Raw genomic sequence first — 18,971 nt, forward strand, 5'->3', positions numbered from 1 at the left:
ATTTGTTCTTGTTGCTGTCTCCACAAGTGGAATTTTCCCAGTGGTAGCTGGGTTTCATGGTTGTTTCTCCTTTTGTTCAAGGGCCTGTTGAAATATTTACACTTATCAAAGTATTATCACATGGTGGAAAATTTGGGAAATAGAGAAAAGGCATGAAAAAGCACCCATAATGGTACTAGAACATAATAATACATACTTCTATTTCACCATGGTTATCTTGCCTTTCTGTTTTTATATTGCTGAAATTGACACATACATAATTTTGTCTATTGACCTTTACCATTAACCCGTTGTTTTGGTCTTGACTTCCCTAGACAAATTAGCATTATTTTAACAGCTGTATGATGTTAAGTAAACTGCCATCACTTATTTAGTCACTGCTTCTTCTCCCACCCTTAATTCTTACCTTTGCCTCCTCCTTCCTTGTACTGTTTTTAAAAAATATTTTATTTATTTATTTGACAGAGATCACAAGTAGGCAGATGGGCAGGCAGAGGAAGAGGGAACGGTGGGGGGGGGGAGCAGGCTCCCTGCTGAGCAGAGAGCCCGATTCAGGGCTCCATCTCAGGACCCTGGGATCACGATCCAAGTTGAAGACAGAGGCTCTAACCCATTGAGCCACCCACCCTGTACTGTTTTTGTCTAATCACGGTTTTCCTTATAAGGATTAATGAAAGAAACACTGCAGTTAGGAAACTCATGATTTGAACTGTATGGCTTTGCCAAGTTCCATAATCTCCTCAGCTCTTTTCCCCATCTATTATTTGGGAATAACAGGGGCTAGTCCTTCCCTACCCACAAACACTTAACCGGTATCACAGGAAGAAGTAAAATTTTGTCCCCTATTACCCATGATTTCCACTAAATAAATGGAATAGATCAATTAAATTAGGCTGAGAAATAGCATATATTCTGTTTAATAATTAAAATAACCTTAAAATTGCCCTTCTAAACATAGATACGCCATTGGCTAATTGTAATTACTTGCCTCTGAGTTTTGCTCCCCATGATTATTTTAAAGGCAATGGTAGGATCTTATTTATTTTAAAGTATATTTTTACTTGGTACTCTTCTTTTTAAGGAAATTTTTGGATGGTATTCCATTTAATACCTATAGAACTACCTGCATATCAAGGTTTCTGTTTTTTTTTTTTTTTCAAATTGAACAGGAAAGTATCACAATTAGCAAACTCTTCCAAAAGTAACAACTGACCCCACTGATATTACCAAAAAGAAAAGTTAATATTTATAAAGGTAATTCCTTTGAGAGAATTTCCCAGAAAGTGTTGTGAACCCAAGAGTGAATCTGAATTTTTCATCAGTTGCACTCATATTCTGAAGGATCTGTCAGAGCTGTCTTGGGAACAAAAGCTAAAAAAAAAATGCTAAGGGTTGAACAGTGGACACATCTTTTAACTATATGACCCAGGAATGCATTAGGATGTTGGTTAAGGCTGCTTGCTAAAACAAGGAGCTTACTCTCTTTCTTCTGAGGTTGACTATAAACTTCTATTTTTTTAAAAAGATTTTATTTATTTATTTGACAGAGAGAGATCACAAGTAGGCAGAGAGGCAGGCAGAGAGAGAGAGAGGAGGAAGTAGGCTCCCTGCGGAGCAGAGAGCCCAATGCGGGACTCAATCCCAGGACCCTGAGATCATGACCTGAGCCGAAGGCAGCGGCTTAACCCACTGAGCCACCCAGGCGCCCCTAAACTTCTATTTTTAAATACAGTCAATTATAGGATTTTATTTTGAAGCATTTCAAACATTGGAAGAGTTTGTAAAGTCCTATTTGGAACACCTCTAACAAATACTAAACATTGTTGTATTAGCTTTATAATGCACATAGACATTTGAAATGAGCAAGATACATCGGATATTCTTTTTGTAATCCACCTTGATCTAGTAATGTCCTTTCTTCCTGCCTACCTCCTTCCCTAAATATAAATGTTATCTGGAATTCAGTGTTTATTATTTCCATGTATTTCTTTATGCTTTTGCTATATGGGTATGTGTCCATAAACAACATACAGTATCATTTTACATGATTTAAAACTTTAAATTCTCTCATACATACAGTTTGCCTTATTCACTCAGCATTGCTTTTGAGATTATCTCATATTCATGCATATATACCATTCTTTAAACTGCTGTATTATTTTCCACTATGAAACTATACCTCAAATTATTTATTAGCCACTCCGCTAAGAGGCTTGAAGGAGGGACAACTTAAAGTCCTGTCTTTATAGCTGGTTGGTCAGGTAGAACACCAAAGATGCCAGGAATCGATATTTGCATTCTTGCCTTTCTCCCTGTGCCTTTAGTTATTTTGCTCCTTCCTTTACATTTTGGCCTGACCTCTGGAAAGAGCAAGATGAATCATTAACAAAAGTTACTCCACAGATATAATGAGTATCCTTCGTATGTTAGGGAAGAGATGAATGTGAGCCAGATGTTGGCCAGCATATAGATGACTGTCAAATCTATAGCCATCAAGTTGCTATGCATGTATTCATATTTATAATGTAATGCTTGTGGATTTCACATACATGTATTTGCTATATTTTAATTTTTTCCTTTTAGAAGAGTATGGTTTAAATTTATTAAAAACTTACAACTAGTAAGACTTTGGTTACTCTTGGTTATTTGCTTATTCAAACATGTATTTTAATTTTATTTGCCACAGTAGTATATATTTTTAGAGATTTTTATTTATTTATTTATTTATTTGAGAGAGAGATAGCACAGAGGGAGAGTGAGAGGGGGAAGCAGACTCTGTGCTGAGCAGAGAGCCCTGATGTGGGGCTCGATCCCAGGACCCTGAGATCATGACTTGAGCCCAAGGTAGATGCTTAATTGACTGAGCCACCCAGGTATATTCAAACCAAATAATTAGCCATCACTACATCCCATTGCTTTTACTGTTATGCAGATACTATTTGCAATATTTAGGTTAAGTACTGCTTGTTTTGTAGATAGAATGCCTAGAGAATTCCAGCTGTTTACCATTCTCCTTCCAAAAAAAGAAAAGTAACTCAGGAGTCATTTATGTCTGTCTCCCTATTTTAATACACAAATTGTTGTGATGCATCAAGTTTCTGTTTTTCTATGCAAGCTGTAATCTATGATTTGCCTCTGTAGTTTCATTAATTTTTAGAGACCAGAGAATTTTTTGAGTGGTAAGAGACAAATTCTGTTAATAATGAAATGATTCCATTGACTCCATTGTGCTTAGTGGGAGAAATAAATCTCCGAACCACTTGCATTGTTTCCCTTCATGAACAAATGCTGATTACAGTAAATTGGATCTTAACATTTGACTAAATCATCATCTATAAGCTAAATGAGGTTTCAGCTGACTAAACTGAATGTTATTAGAAGAACCTATGTGACAAATAAATGAACACATTTCAGAAAAGATAAAGGACTTGTGTGAGCCAAGAAATTTTAAACCTAAGAGGATATGTCCTATAAAGGTTAAAGTAGATTTTTCAATTATAAAGCAAATGAAATGCATCATAAATTACTACAACATCTCTTGTTGTTTACCATGATCCAGAAATAATCATATCAATTTGGGGACTTTTTCTTGTAAAAGAAAATCACGGAGATTAAATTCCATGGCGCTGTGGATACTGGGTTAACTGGTGATGGCTGAGAGGTGTCCGGAGGAGTGTAGCTTCTCTGTTGGTTGCTCGTTTGTGTGCTGAAGACTTTGTTCAGACTTTGTTTCTTTTATCTGCACTTAGAACAATGATGGTTGTGGTTTGTTTTATTCAGATCAAGTTTTCAGAATCCGACTACTTTGGCAATGTCCTGCAAACCCGCAAGTACTTAGCACAGTCTGATTTCTTCTGGCTGCGAAAAGCGGTTCCAAAAACAGAGTGAGTAAAAACAAACAAACAAACAAAAAAACCAAAACAAAACAAAACAAAAAGAACAAACCAAGGGGTGCCTGGGTGGCTCAGTGGGTTAAAGCCTCTGTCTTTGGCTCAGGTCATGATCCCAGCATCCTGGGATCGAGCCCTGCATCGGGCTCTCTGCTCAGCAGGGAGCCTGCTTCCTCCTCTCTTTCTGCCGGCTTCTCTGCCTACTTGTGATCTCTGTCTGTCAAATAAATAAAATCTTTAAAAAACAAAACAAATAAACAACAACAACAACAAACAAACCAAGCCAAACCAAACCAAACCAACCAAACAAACAAACAAAAAAAACATAAAAACCCGAAAGGGAAAGAAATAAGTATGCTGGTGGGTCAACCTGGGTAATCCCCCCTGGTCAAAGTAGCCGGCTGGCAGGTTACCTTGGTTCGGCCAAAGCATGTTAGGTTTTGATAACTCTTATTTCTGATATGATATGAATCACTTCTCCGTTCTGATGATGGTTGCCCCACTCCTAGTACCAAAACGATGTAAGAGGGCTTATTAGGATACAGATGTTTAAGTCATTTCTCGATGTAGGTATGAATATATGTATATAGAAAACAAGTTTGCCTAGAATTTCACACTCAAGTAGAAACTTGCGAAGATCTTAAAAAAGAACAAATGCTTAAAAAATACAGTATAGTTACAAATGTAGAAGTAGTTATATAATTATGAAGTAACTAGGAGATTTTTATCAAAGTAATAAGTGTCAGAGAATGGCTGGCTGTATTATTTTTCTCCAGTATAAGTTAGGATTTACCCTCTTTCTTCCCAGCTGCCTGTCAGGGACTGTCTCCCTAGGTAAGACATCTTCCCGAGGAACTTTCTGGAACGGGGGCAGTCATGATGTCCTTCCCTAGCAAAATATGTATGATGAAGATAACTGATAGCAGCTAAAATTATTATGTTCACAGTGTGCTAGGAAGTACTTTACCTGTTCTAACTAATTGTATCCTCTCTTCATTTCTGTGAGGCATGGGTACTATTAATAAATAACACCATCCCCACTTAACAAATGAATAAGAGGCTTACAGTTGAGAAATCCTTCAGCTCAGGTTTAGATTACTTTTTCAAAAATTTGATTACTTGACAATATACTTGACAGAGTGTTACGTGTGAGGTTTAGATTTCTGTTTGTTCATTTTGGGTATTGTACTTTGCAATTTCAGAATTTCCCTTTGATTGTTTTTTAGTTTCTGTTTCTCTTCCCCTCTCTTCTTTCTATTCCTTCCTTCCTTCCCTTCATCCTTTCCTTTCCTTCCGCTCTTTCTCTTCCTCTTTCTCCCCTTCGCTCCCCTCCTCAGCCCTCCCCTCCTCTTCTCTTCTCTTTCTGGAGGCTCCATACTCAGCATGGAGCCCAACATGGTGCTTGAACTCACGACCCTGCCGATGCTTAACTGATTCAGCCACCCACGTGCCCCATGATTTTCTACTGGTTGAGTCATTTTCGTTCTATTTACCATTGATTCTTGGAATATAGTTTAATTCTTTGGACTTATTTATAATGGCTGCTTTCAGATCTTTGCTAAATCTAATACCTGGCTTTGCTCTGTCAGTTTTTATTGACTTTTTTTTTCCTAACACTTTTCTCTCTTTGCATAGCATAATTTTTTTGTTGTTGAAAATGACATTTCAGATAATATATGGTAACAACTGTGGATTCTGATTTATTTTTCTGGGGCTTTTTAAAAAGTAACTTTTAGGAGTGCCTGGGTGGCTCAGGTCATGGTCCCGGGGTCCTGGGATCGAGCCCCACATTGGGCTCCCTGCTTAGTGGAGAGTCTGCTTCTCCCTCTTCCTCTGCCTGCCACTGTGTCTACCTGTGCTCTCTCTCTCTGTCAAATAAATAAATAGAATCTTAAAAAAAAGTAACTTTTAGACGGCAGAATCTATCTCCCCCATAGTATGCAGCCGTGGATGTCTCTGCTCATTTTTAAAATTCTTATTTTTTTTATTTTTTAGTTTCTCTTACTTGAGGTTTCCCTGTGCATAGCTTAGCGCTCAGCCAGGGATTGGGGCAGACCTTGTGCTCAGACACCTTGAGTCTGTAGGGCTTCTGCTCTCTGCCTGTTGATCTGTTCGGGGGCTGCAACTACCTTTCTCCATCAGCCTCAAAGTCTGCTTGCCACTGGGCTCTCTCGTCTCCCCTGTGTACGTGCCTAGTGTCCCAGTCAGCCGTGGGTACAGAGTGAGCTGATCTCACCTTCTGTGACTCTTTCATTTTCAAGATCTCCCTTTTAAATTTTTGGCTTGTCTGACCATCTTCCCAGTGGGAACTGTAATTTCAGGCTCGTGGAGCTGTGGGTATTCCTTTTTGTTTTCCACCAAGGTTGCCACTTTTAGCTGACAAAGCTGAAGGTTTTCACCTCCACTCCCAATCAAGTCCACCCCCTGTGGCAGCGAAGCTGCTGGTTTTCCAGCCAGCCCCACCTTTTATTTTTTTAAGATTTAATTAATTTCTTTGGCAGAGAAGGCATGGGGAGAGAGAACACAAGCAGGGACAGAGGGAGAGGGGGAAGCAAGCTCCCTTCTGAGCAGGGAGCCCGATGTGGGGTTCAATCCCAGGACTCCAGGGTCATGACCTGAGCCAAGGCAGACACTTAACCGACTGAGCCACCCAGGTGCCACTACCTTACCTCTCCTGATAGAAATAAGTTCTCACTGGCCAAGCTGGGAAGGGTGGGAGCAGCCCCTGGCAAGAAGGCCACAGACTTCTATTATATTTACTCCTAAGTTCTAGCAATTTTTCAAAATAAACATTTTTCAGTGTGTTGTTGGCTTTGATGATTAATTCCCAGATCCCTAAAGTGGTTGTTTGTTGTGATTTTGTCCAGTTTTATTCTTGATTTTTATGGAAAGTATTTGCTGACTTTTTAATATCCTTCTAGCTGGAAACCTGGATCCCATGGCCCACTTTTTTTTTTTTCTTTTTTTTTAATGGACCACTTTTTAACCTTGGCTGATATTCTGGTCTCCAGACCTTTTATACTCTGGGTCTCTTGTTACTCTCCCTTCCAACTCTCTGCTCTCTTCTAGACTGTAGAAACTCTAGGAAGTGTACCAACCCTTGGTTTAAGCCGTGATTACTGCCTGTCCTTCTTCCCCATGGCTGCCACCTACCAATCCCTGCCCTTTGCCCTTCTAGCCTTCCTACAACACATACCCACAAAGTTAGTTACAATTGTTGGACTTGGAGGAGGGGGCCTACAGCTGAACTATTCCCCTGCCCATCCCTGACTCCAATCAAAAGAACAGAGGAGGCTAGAAGGCTTTCATACATCTCTGGAAATGACAGAAGCTGCATTAAAGCTCTGTGTTCCACTGTCCTTGGTTCTCTCCTGTCATCCCAACATCTCTCCGTCCATCTCTCCTGCTTCATTCCTAACCTCAGTTATTCAATAGACATTTTAGATGTAGGCTTCTAAAAGTAGCTTCTTGAATCTGACAAGTTCAGCAAATGTTTTCCAGTATCCTGATGAGCCATCTACATGTAGTATGGTCGTCACAGATCTCTGTGAATCATCCTGGTTCCTTTTCAGATCTACTTCAGATCAGTTCAAACTCTTCTTGGAATTTGTGGAAAATTCAAGGTATTTTTGTCACCAGTATTTTTCTGAATTTTCAGGCTTTGGGCTTCTCAATATTAGAGATGCTGTCAAAGTAATTCTTTAATTTCAAAATGCGTTTTTCATTTGGCTGTGTAGCAAGGCCCAGGTTGCTAATTGAAAAATCCCTAAATGTGTCCTCTTTAACATCATCCTAAAATACTGATGGACTGTCAGATTCTAATCTAATGGCCTTGACTATTTCTAATATTTTATTTATGCTTTAGAAAAATGCTGGCTGACTTTGTGGACTTAGGTGAACTGTGTGATCTTGGGTAGTTTTCTTCTCTGTTGCAATACCTCTTTCACAAGGACATTAAATTGGTTAATGTTTCTGGAAAATCTATCTAGCAATGAAAATCAGTGCGATAGCACTAACAGTTTTTTTTTTTTTAAATTTTATTTATTTTAGAGAAAGAGTGAGTGCACGTGCAAGCAGAGGGGAGGGGCAGAGGGAGAGGCAGAGAGAGAGAAATCTCAGGCAGACTCTGCGCAGAGTGAAGTGGCTGATCCAGGGCTCTGTCTCGTGACTCAGAGATCAGGACCTGTTTGGAAACCAAGTCAGATGCTTCACTGACTGCACTACCCAGGCGCCTCTCAGTAGTACTAATTCTTCTTTCCTCAGACCATACGTGTATTTCAGGGAAAGCAACATTAAGAAATTGGAGATCCTCTTTGTGTAGTAAAGTGATAGGATAGTTAGTTTTTTAAAAGAACTTTTGGGCTGCTCCTTTTCAGGCATCGTAGGAAATTTTAGCTTTGTGATACACATTGGCTTTAATTGACATCTTTTAGTTTTGAAAATTGATGGGTTAATCTAGTGGGGATGATTTGGGAGTAGCTCCACTACACGAGTTTACTTTGAACAGCACGTCATGATTTTATTTCCACAAAGCCCTGAAATACCGTTTTGCTTCTTTGTGGGTATAGGAGATAAATACCCTTTATCTTTCATTCTTGTGGAATTCATTTCAGCTGAACTAATGTGTATTAAGAAGTTTCTAGCACAGTGGGAAATGTCAGCAAGAATGGAATTAATTGGGTGGTCATCCCTGAAGGTGCATATTTAGGGGCTGGTTCTCAGAATTGTCACTTCATCAGATTGCTTAAAAATAGAGGATTTAGTCTACTGCTTGGCTTGAATCAGAAGTAATTCTTTCCCTCTAGCGTCCCCTCTCATTGACAGAAATGACTTTAAGTCAGCTTCCCTATTAACTCACTCTCATTTGGCTGGGTCTTCTTTCTCTATCTTTTCAAACATATGTTAAAAATATGGGGTGCCTGGGTGGCTCAGTCAGCTGAGTGGCTGACTCTTGATTTTGGCTCAGGTCATTGATTTCAGGGTCCTGGGATTGAGCCCTGCATTGGGCTCAGTGCTTAGTAGGGAGCCTGCTTCAAGATTCCGTCTCCCTCTGTCCGACCCCCTGCTCTCTCTCTCTAAAATAAGTAAAAATAAATAACTTTTAAAAATACGTAAAAATACACGAAATGTCTATACAAATTATGGTTTTGCCCATAATTTTTGTTTGCAAAAGCATTATCTATGAAATGGGAAGGATATATTCTATAGGATATTAGAAATAAGGCAATAAATATTCTGTGGTTTTGCCATTCCTGCAACTATCTCTAAGAGTTGATGGGTAAAATGTCAAACTTTAGCCTGATGTGTACATCTCTTTTATATGGTCCGTAGAAATTAGGGTACCAATGTCTTTGTCTTTAGACAATTGTATTTCATTATTATTATTATACCCCTTTTGTGTATTCCATTGTCCAGGATCTTTTCATCCCCATATAGTTTCCCTTTGAAATTTATATGAGGCTTCTTCATACCTTTTCTATCAAATCCTTCCCCAAACACAGAACATCCCAAAGTAGTGGTAAGAAGAATTTGAAGCACTTGAATTTAAAGCTACTTTTTATTCAAGCAGATGTATATATAGCAATACAGTCATTTAAATAGATGTACTGATCTTCTGTTCAGTGCATGCCACTAGACAATAGTCTTAGCCCATAAGGAGCTTAAAATCTTGTTGGGAGATAATTTGCATGAACTCATACACTTTCCAGGCTCAGTCAGTTAGCAAATGGTGACCTTCCTGAGTATAAATGCTAGGGGGTGGTGGGGACTGTGGAGAACCTCATTTAAATTAATTCCAATTCAGTTCTTTAAAAGACGGTCATGTTGGGCAAATTAAACATCTTTATGGGAAAATTCAACCCAGTGGCTACAATGTAATCTATGGACAACCAACTTTTCAATGTTTCATTTATTTACTGCTGTGTAACAAACCACTCTAAGATTTAGAGGCTTAAAACAACAAGATTTCCCTCTCTCTCTCTCTCTCTCTCATCCCGTCTTGTGGCTCTGGCCAGCACTGGGCTCAGCTGGGTGGCTGTTGCTTCCAGTCTTTCATGTAACTGCAGTCAGAGAGTGGCTGGTACTGGTGTCGTGGGGAGGCTGCTTCTCTCACATCTAGTGGCTGATGATGGCTGTTGGCTGGAGCGCCTCCTGTGGCTTTGCGAACTGGGCTTCTTCACAGCATGCTGATTGGGCAAGAAGCATCAAAGGGCAAGTTCCTGAGAAAGAGAAGCGGAAGGGAGCGTGTTTGTACACCAGGGGGGAGGTTGTACTGCCTTTAAATTGCCTAGTTTGGGAAGTCCTGTGGTGTCATTTCCATTGCATTTTATGTTGTAGAACCGAGTCACCAAGGCTAGCCCATAATCCAGAGGAGAGGAATTTAGGCTCCACTTCTTAATGGGAGGAATGTGAAAAAAATTATAAACACATATTAAAACCAGGGTTGGTAGCCTTATATTAGAGAATAGTAAAACTGAATGTATAATAAACTTGGCTATAATGAGGCAGATAGACGCCATATTTAATGGCTGATTTGGCGTGGGCACTGACCAATGAGAAGAAATACTAGTGCCTGCAAGTGCTAGGATGTACTGGTGCAGCAACTTAATATCAGCTCTGGGTATAATCAAGACTCCAGACATAGCACAGAGATAGCAAGAGCAATGGGAAGTCAGGAGAGGTGAGATCATGTGTATGAAATAGGATGTTTCAGCCACTCCTGCTGAAGCTTTAGAGGCCCCATCGGGCCCCACCTGATCGTTTGATTTCTTTGTTTTGTCCACCTTTGTCCATCAGCAGTTAAAAACATTTTTCGTGCAGGGACCCTTATCTTCATGTTTTGCAAGTTGATTGTTGGCTAAAGGAAAGGGGGGGTTGGGAGGGGGAGAAGAGAAGGGATGAGCTCTAGGAATACACATCATCTTTGGTGCATAGTATGCTTCGGACCAGTGTCATCTAGAGGCCAAGTTCAGAGGCACCTGGATTCTCCTGTCTTGACTCAAACTTCAGGCATAGAAATGCTGGGTTCTTTGGGTAATGTGTTAATTTTCTGTTGCTGCTGTAACAAACTAATGCAACATTAGCAGCTCAAAACACACAATAACTCAAAACACAGTTCTGGAGGTCAGAAGTACAGGATGGCTTCGCTGCTTTCTTAGATCCAGGTTTCATGAGGCTGGAATTGAAGTGTCAGTGGGCTGGGCTTGTAGCTGGAGACTCTGGGAAGAATTCAGTTCTGAGCCGAGATGTTGGCACCTCCTCCACCTGGTACTTCTAGAACTGCCATCCCTACTTCCTTGCTGGCTGTCAGTTGGGAGCTGCTGTTCCTTTCTCGAGACTTCTCTCTGGTCCTTGCATGATGGCCCCTACATCTCAGCCAACGACAGCATGTCGGATCCTTTTGACTCTTGGAATCTGATTTCCTCAATTGCATCTCTGGATTCCAGCCAAGGAATAGTCTCAGTTTTTAAGGACTAGTGAGAGATTGGGCCCACCTGGATATCCAGGGTAATCTCTCTGTTTTGAACTTTACCCTTAATTATATTTGCAGTGTCCTTTTTGGGATGTAATGTATCCTATTCATAGGATCCAGGGATTAGGACATGAACATCTTTTGGGGAGCCCTAATTCTACCTACTATAGGGAGTGACGTTAGGGCACTGAAGGGGCTTTTGCCTTCACTTACTTCCTCAAGAAAGTAGACCAGTCAGTAGGGTTGTTTGCTAAACACTAGTGCTTATTGAAATACTATTCTTAAACCTGAAGGCAAAGAGTACGCATTTTATGGAAAGGAGTATAGGTTTCAGTTTTGACTAGAGGAGGCACTCGTTTTCTTGATATCCAGGAATGTGTCCAGTAGGATACAATGTTTAAGAGAACTGGTTTGGGGGGGAAAAAAAAACTGGCTTGAACTCAGACCGGACCTTATGCAGTTATGTAATGCTTAAGTCTCACTGTCCTCGTCTGTGAGATAGGCCAATAATTTCTATAGTTGCTGTGGGGAAGAAAACCTGAGGAATAGGGCATGCTTAGGGCATTGTGAGTGCTCAGTGAAGGTTTGCTGCCGCTGCTACTACCACTAATAAGAATAACACCATGACCTATTTGTAGACTTCTTTATATGGAGAAGGTATGTGTGGATCAACAAGAATCAACACTTGGATTTCCTACCAGTTTCATATTAGTCTGACATAAATTATTAGCTTGTTGTAATTCTCCTATTAAATATAAACTACTAAAATGATTGTTCCACAAAGGGATTTATACGAGTTTATTTTGAACAATTTAGCTTCAGATAGCTTGGTTTTTATCCTAAAGGGCAGAAACTCACTGGCATCTAAATTAGGGGTCCGCACACTGCAACTTGGAGGCTAAATCTTGCCTGACGCCTGTTTTTGTATGGCCCGTGAATGCAGAGTGATTCTGAGAGATAAATATTTGCAGTCGATTGAAGATAGGAAGCACTAACCTTGAATCCCAATTAAGCAAAAATGTTATTCTGCCCCAGAAGAATTCTATTCTTCTCATAATGGCCTGTCTTTAAAAAAAATTGTACTCAGTTATTACATTTTTAATTTCATCAATATCATTTTGTGGAAGCTTTGCTCCTACGCTAGAGGTACCTATATAACATCTTGGATTCTTGCCTCTTTGCCTGCAAAATGCCTAAATGTTTACCATCTGACTCTTGACAGAAAAAAACTTGCCAAGCCCTACTAAGTAATGTATGCATTTCAAATGGAATGTAGGCTCTTTATAGCCGGAAAATACTCCCAAGACCTCTTAATGCAGTACCTAAATTTTATAGTTAAAACCACACCCCAGGAAGGTGGGCAGCTATTGCAACACAACCCGGCGACTTAGCGAGAGAGGCAGGATGAGCCCTTAGATCTGGAGCTTACATCTGTGAACTCAGAGGCACCTGGGTGGCTCAGACAGTTGAACATCTGCCTTCAGCTCAGGTCATGATCTCAGGATCCTGGGATCGAACCCCTCCTCGGGCTCTCCTCTCAGTCAGTGGCAAGTCTGCTTCTCCCTCTCCCTCTGTGATTTCTTTCACTTTCTCTCTCTTTGAAAGAAATAACTAAAAATCTTAAAAAAAAAAATCCATGAACTCGCGCCTGGAGCCCACAGACCCTCTGGGCAACATGGTCATGCTTTAGTCATGTCTCTCTATGTGGGTCTCTATGCTGTCATCAGTCTAAAACCTCTAAAGGACAATTCAGAGGTGATGCCTTGTAGAAACTTAGCTGTCCCATGGACCCACTGAGCAGGTCTTACCGAACATCAGCTTGTTGCTCTTTCCATTTCTGGGGAAAGCCTCCTAGATTCTAGAATTTCTCCTGAAAGCTATTTCAGAAGCACCGGTGCTGATGTTTTCCATTACATTAGGAGGAGTGAATAACCAGGCATATGATCATATATTCTCATTGAGCCCTGTTCAATTCAGGACGACATTGTTCACTGCACAGAGCAATAACCCTAAACTGAGGTGAGAAGTTGCCCATACACCCCACTTCCCCAGTGTTCCCTGGTTGTTTGCTAATAAGTCCTGCCACGTCGTGTTCATTCTTGCTGCCCTTCTGCATGGATCATGGTGATTGCCTGGTGGTATTTGCTTCTCTTTCTACAGGTGGTTCACAAATCCAACAACCGTCAACGCCTTCTACAGTGCGTCCACCAACCAGATCCGTGAGTACCCAGCTTCTTGTCTCCTTGTTAACCTGGCACGGAGTGGAAGGAACCCTTCCCTCCCTATGATTTCTTTATTGCCCTCCCCACGTGCCAGATTTTCCCCTCTCCCTTCACCTTATTGAGTCAACAAACAAACAAAAGGCAATAAGTAAAACACAGTGCAGTTGGCCATGAAAAGGAGCAAGCTTCCACTTTCCTTTCAACAGGATCTTAATGATTTTGTCCAAACCATGTCTTTTTCTAGGATTTATGGGAAGAACAAGCGGTAGCTGGGCGGATGACAGAACCTGAGGGGATTAGCTATAAAGAAAAGCCGTAGGATGTAAAGTCTTAGCTTGCTTTTATTTACATGTGTTGAGTAGATAAAATTATAAATGCCATGATAAATTTAAAAAATAACTAAAGATCAGATTAAATAAAAAATGAGACAGCACCAAGTGTTGGCAGCAGGGACACATGTACTTACACGGGTGGAAAGGTAAATCGATTCGCCAGCTTTGCAGAGCCGTTGGCAATGCCTGGAGAAGGGCAAGGTGTCCATGCCTGTCTCCGGCCACCATTTGCACTCCTGGCGTGGGCCTCAGTGCTGTGTCTCTCAGTGTGTGGTCTTGGGACCAATGGCAATGGCATCGTGGGGGAATTTGTTAGAAATGCAAATTCTTGGGCCCCATCTTAAGTCTATTTAAAAAAAAAAAACAACCCTGTGGGGCTCAGAAATCTGTTTTATTTAGGCTTCTAGGTGACTCTGCATAGTTTGAGAACTATTGCCAAGAGGTCTTCCCTGAGGAGGCCCATGTGAGAATGCTCATACCGGTGTCGTTCGTAATAGCAGAAAAAGGGGAGTGACCTCTGTGTCCCTCTGCAGGAACATGGCTCAAGTGTGGCATGTTCACCCAAAGGAATTCCAGGTATCAGTGAATAATGAAGAGCCTAGAGCAACCGGTATTAATGAGAATAAAGTTCATAAATATTGGTTGTATGGGGAAAAGGACAACTGGGGAAAATATATCGAGTATGATACCATATAAAAAAGTTGAAGAGCATGCAAAAACACTTCTGTATATTGTCTGGAGGTATAGCTTTTCGAGTGAAAGTATGAAGACATTCCTGAGAGCGACAGACATTTGAGTTGAGGTTGGCAGTGACCTGTTGTTGTTGCTCAGGCCCTGGTGCTCTCTCCTCCCTCCTGCATTTCTCCTGGTCTTCGTCTTTACTCCCTCGTGTGGTGATAACATCTAATCTCACACTTTTAATCTCAGTGCACTTTGTTGAATGTGGGGGATGGACCTTATAAAGACTTGCCGCCCTTGGCCACAGGACCATCTCCTCCTCACTACGTACCCGCCATAGCCTCCTCACTGGTCTCCCTGCTTCCGTCTGTATTCCCCTTCAAGCTGTTCTAAATCGAATATTGCAGACATTTAAAGATGTTTTACAGTCATCTCAGGTCTCTCCTTTGCTCAGAACCGGTTATCAGCTTCCCTTTGCATTTAGAATAAAAGCCTAACTACCTGTAATGGCCCTCAAGCCTCTTACTGCTGTCTTATGTCACCTTGGTTCCTGCCACACTGGCCTCCCTCCTGTTTCTAGAACATGAGACTCTTCTCTCATAGCATTTACACAAGAGGCTGTCTGCTTTGGAAAATTCCCCAGGTGATCTGCATGGTTCATGCTCCCATTTCCTTTAAATCTTTGCTTGAATGCCACCTTCTCGGTGAGGGGCCCTGCCTGCCCTCTGTAGGTCCGCCCTGCTGGCCCTCATCCCAACAGGGCTCCCTGGCCAGACAGGACAGCTCTGGTGCTCTGAATGCCAACTCCCAGCAGGCACAGCTCGTTAGAGTCGCCCTTGTGTGGCCACTTTTGGGAATGGCAGTCTCTGAAGGACTGGTCTGAGAACATAATAAATAGAAGGAAACAAGCAGATGGTGGTAATTTTGGATTTCTATGTTAATTTGTATAATCAAATAAGTTGTTAAATATTTTGAATATTTTGAATGTCACTCCTTCCTATAGAAATACTCATTATTATGAAGACTTGCTTTCTTCTCCCTACAGTGTCATTGCCGTCTAATTGACAGTGTGTGTCTGTATATGTGCACCGTGATGATTTCATATAGCTCCAAACTGAGAACTGAGACCCATATGTTACATAGGAGCTAAAGATATTTGAGATTTTACTTTTTTAATTTTATATTGTTTTATTTTATTTATTTTTTTTGGAGCGAGAATGAGTGGGGGAGGGAGGGGTCGAGGCAGAGGGAGAGAATCTTAAGCAGGTTCCATGCTTGGCATGGAGCCTGGAGCCTGATGTGGGGTTTGATCTCACAATCCTGAGATCATGACCTGAGCTGAGATCAAGAGTTGGACGCTTAACTGACTGAGCCACCCAGGTGCCCCAGGATATTTAAGATTTTAACTTTTAACTACTATTTATAATAATAATTATATATTAATTATAATAGTTGGAATAACCTATTATGCAATGTACAATTCTTTAGATTATCCTTTGCTCTAACCCCCCCTTTTTATTTTATTTGTTTATTTATTTTAAAGATTTTACTTATTTGAGAGTAAGAGAGCTTGAGCAGGGGGTGAGGGCAGAGTGGCAGCGAAAAGCAGACTCCCTGCTAAGTAGGGAGCCTAACGCGGGACTCAGTCCCAGGACTGTGAGATCATGACATGAGCCGAAGGCAGATGCTTAACCCACTGAGCCACCCAGCTCCACCCCCGCCCCCGCCTTTTTATTTTGAGCTACTTCTAAACTTACTAAAAAGTTACAAAGCCAGAACACAGAGTTTCCGTTTATCTTTTAGTCAACCACCCAAATGTTAACATGTAACTATAGTGCAATGATCAGAACCAGAAAATTAACATTGCTGTAACACCATTAAACTGAAGGCCTTAGTGAAATGTCACTAGTTTTGCCAATTACGTTCTTTTTCTGTTTCAGAATCCTGTCAAGATCCCACATTGCCTTTAGTCATTATTTCTTCTTAGTCTCCTACAGAGTATAATAGTTCTTTAGTCTTTGTCTTTTAGGACTTTGAAACCTTTGAAGAGTACTGGTCAGTTAGTTTGTGGAAGAGCCCTCAGTTTGTGTTTGTCTAGTGTTTTTACATGATCAGAGTGAAGCTAACGCATTTGGGGCACGAATGTCACAGAAGTGATGTTGTGTCATCCTTAGTGAGTCATATTATCAAGTTTATGCTATCTGTGTGTCTTCTTCCTGTTGATGCGACGTGACCCTCGATCCCCTGGGGAAGGTGGATTCTGCTGGGTTAGTCCACCATAAAGCTGCTGTTCCCCCTGATGAAGAGGTGGCAATATGTTGGGAACTATATCTCTGAGACTGCATGTATCCTCTTTCTCACCAATCTTTCCCTCACTGATTTTAGCATCCATTATTAAAACCTGTAAGCAACGAGTGTCCCTGCACTGTTCGCCTAATGGAAATTTCCATTTCTTCCCTTCCGCATTTGTATTGCTGTGAATTCTCTTTTAAGGAAGGGACTGTCCATTCACCCATGGGTATTTATTTTATTCTATGGGTTCTAATCCAATACTCTGAATCTCTGTGTCATTGCTCAAGAGTGTTCAGTTCTGGCCACGAGGAGCTCTCTGGGGTTGCTGCGAGGATCTTGCTTCACAGTGCTCCTCAACTTGCTTATTGGTAATTGAAGCAGATGCCTTCCTAGCTCCTTGAGCTAGTGCGTTCTTTCTGTTTCTGGAGCAGGTGGATAAGTCCTTCTCTTAGCCTGGATCCCAGCTGCCCAGCTTTTCTGTTAGGAGCTTTCAGACTTGATGGGGTCCAGAAACCAGCAGGAATCAGACTGGGTCCAGCGGAGAATAAAACCTGACCAGTCAGGGTTCATCTGGGTCCAGAAACTGCCCAAATTTGGACTAGATTATCCATTTTAAAAGATGTTTTATTATGTGATATTTGGTACATGCCAAAGAATATATGTAACATGTTAAAACATATAAATTATATTCCTATGAATCTCCCACCCAACCAAGAACTAGAACATTCCTGATCTCATTGCATCTGTCCATGCTTCTCCCCATCCCATTCATCTTGTTCACTGTAGAGGTAACTACTTTTCTGATATTCATGGTTATCATTTTCTTTTTTTAATGAAATTTAAGCCATTCGTTTATTTTTATAGCATGATAAAATAGTATCATACTGCATGAAGTGTCAAGCCGGTTTGCTTTTTTTAATCTACATGTTATTAAGATTCATCCATGTAGCATGTGGTAGTGGGGTTTTCATTTTCCCTGCTGTATAATATTTCATTGCATGACTGTATCTCAGATTGCTTACTTGTACTACAGACTTTATCTGTTGACAGACCAATGTGTTCCCCCACCCCAGGGTTTGGCGCTTGTAAACAGTGTCTCTACTGTGAACATTCTTGTTCATGTCCCCTGAGACGAGTGTTTAGGGTGTATACTAGGAATGAAATTACTGGCCTGTAAAGTGTGCAAATACTCAACTCTACCAGATAACACCAAATGGGTGGCAAAGAGAGTATTTCAAAGTCCAGAAGTGTTTTCATCAACTCTTGTTTTTACCACCTCTTGGCATTGGTAGACTTCATTTTCCCCAATCTAGCGGCATTGAGATAGATTGTTAACAGATTCTTCTCACGCTTATTTTCCAATGTCAGTGAATGCTTACGGCTGCTTTGGGGATTTAAGTATGCCTAATAATATTCTGCCTCTGGGATTCACTCCTGCTCAGCCTTTTTCTTGTCTGGAAGAGCTGATCCTATCACAGGTTTACTGAAGAAACAGCCCTTTCGGGGTAACCCATTGGTTTCTGGAAAGCTCAGGAACAGAGGGCTTTGAAATGAACAATTTGAAGCAGTGTTTTAATTAAGAGATTCAAGCTGTTTCTATTTTCCTAATGACCAGTGCTTGCTCTCATTGTAAATTACATTCCCAGGCAAGATGACAAGGAATCCTTTGGGTGACTTTCTCTCTCTTTCTCTTCTGATTTTCTGGACTACAAATTAAGACAGGTGGAGCTCCTTTTGAGACATTTCCCCACTGGGTTTGTTAGGACTCCCCCCACCACCCCTGCCCAAACCCCTAACTGTCTTCTTTTTCCTTCACTGAAGAAGTGAAAAATTAAGGTGATTTTCTGAAATGAACATCTTTATTGATTAGGAGCTGATTCTGACAGCATGTGGCCATCTGTTTAATTGGGTTTCACATCTAAGACGTAACTATACTTAGTAACATGATTTATGAGAATTTTATTCGGTCTCCGTTATTATTTTCTGATTTATGCCACTTAAGTCCACTTCTGCTCGCTATAGAGACTCAAGTAGAAAACACAAAAGCCTATAGGTTTTCGGTTTGTTCTGCTTTTGTTTGTTCTTT

The 18,971-nt window shown here is 40.9% G+C and overlaps 1 protein-coding gene across 2 annotated transcripts in view; it reads left to right on the top strand.

Moving 5' to 3' along the window:
* Positions 1-18,971, top strand: part of PHEX (phosphate regulating endopeptidase X-linked) — a 211,781-nt gene that overhangs the window by 144,386 nt on the left and 48,424 nt on the right. For both annotated transcript variants that reach the window (XM_059157512.1, XM_059157511.1), the window contains exons 14-15: positions 3,781-3,884; positions 13,522-13,580. In XM_059157512.1, the coding sequence (XP_059013495.1) occupies positions 3,781-3,884; positions 13,522-13,580 (163 nt within the window). The remainder of the gene's footprint in view (positions 1-3,780; positions 3,885-13,521; positions 13,581-18,971) is intronic.

The sequence above is a fragment of the Mustela lutreola genome, chromosome X (genome assembly GCF_030435805.1).
Source record: "Mustela lutreola isolate mMusLut2 chromosome X, mMusLut2.pri, whole genome shotgun sequence".
NCBI lineage: Eukaryota > Metazoa > Chordata > Mammalia > Carnivora > Mustelidae > Mustela > Mustela lutreola.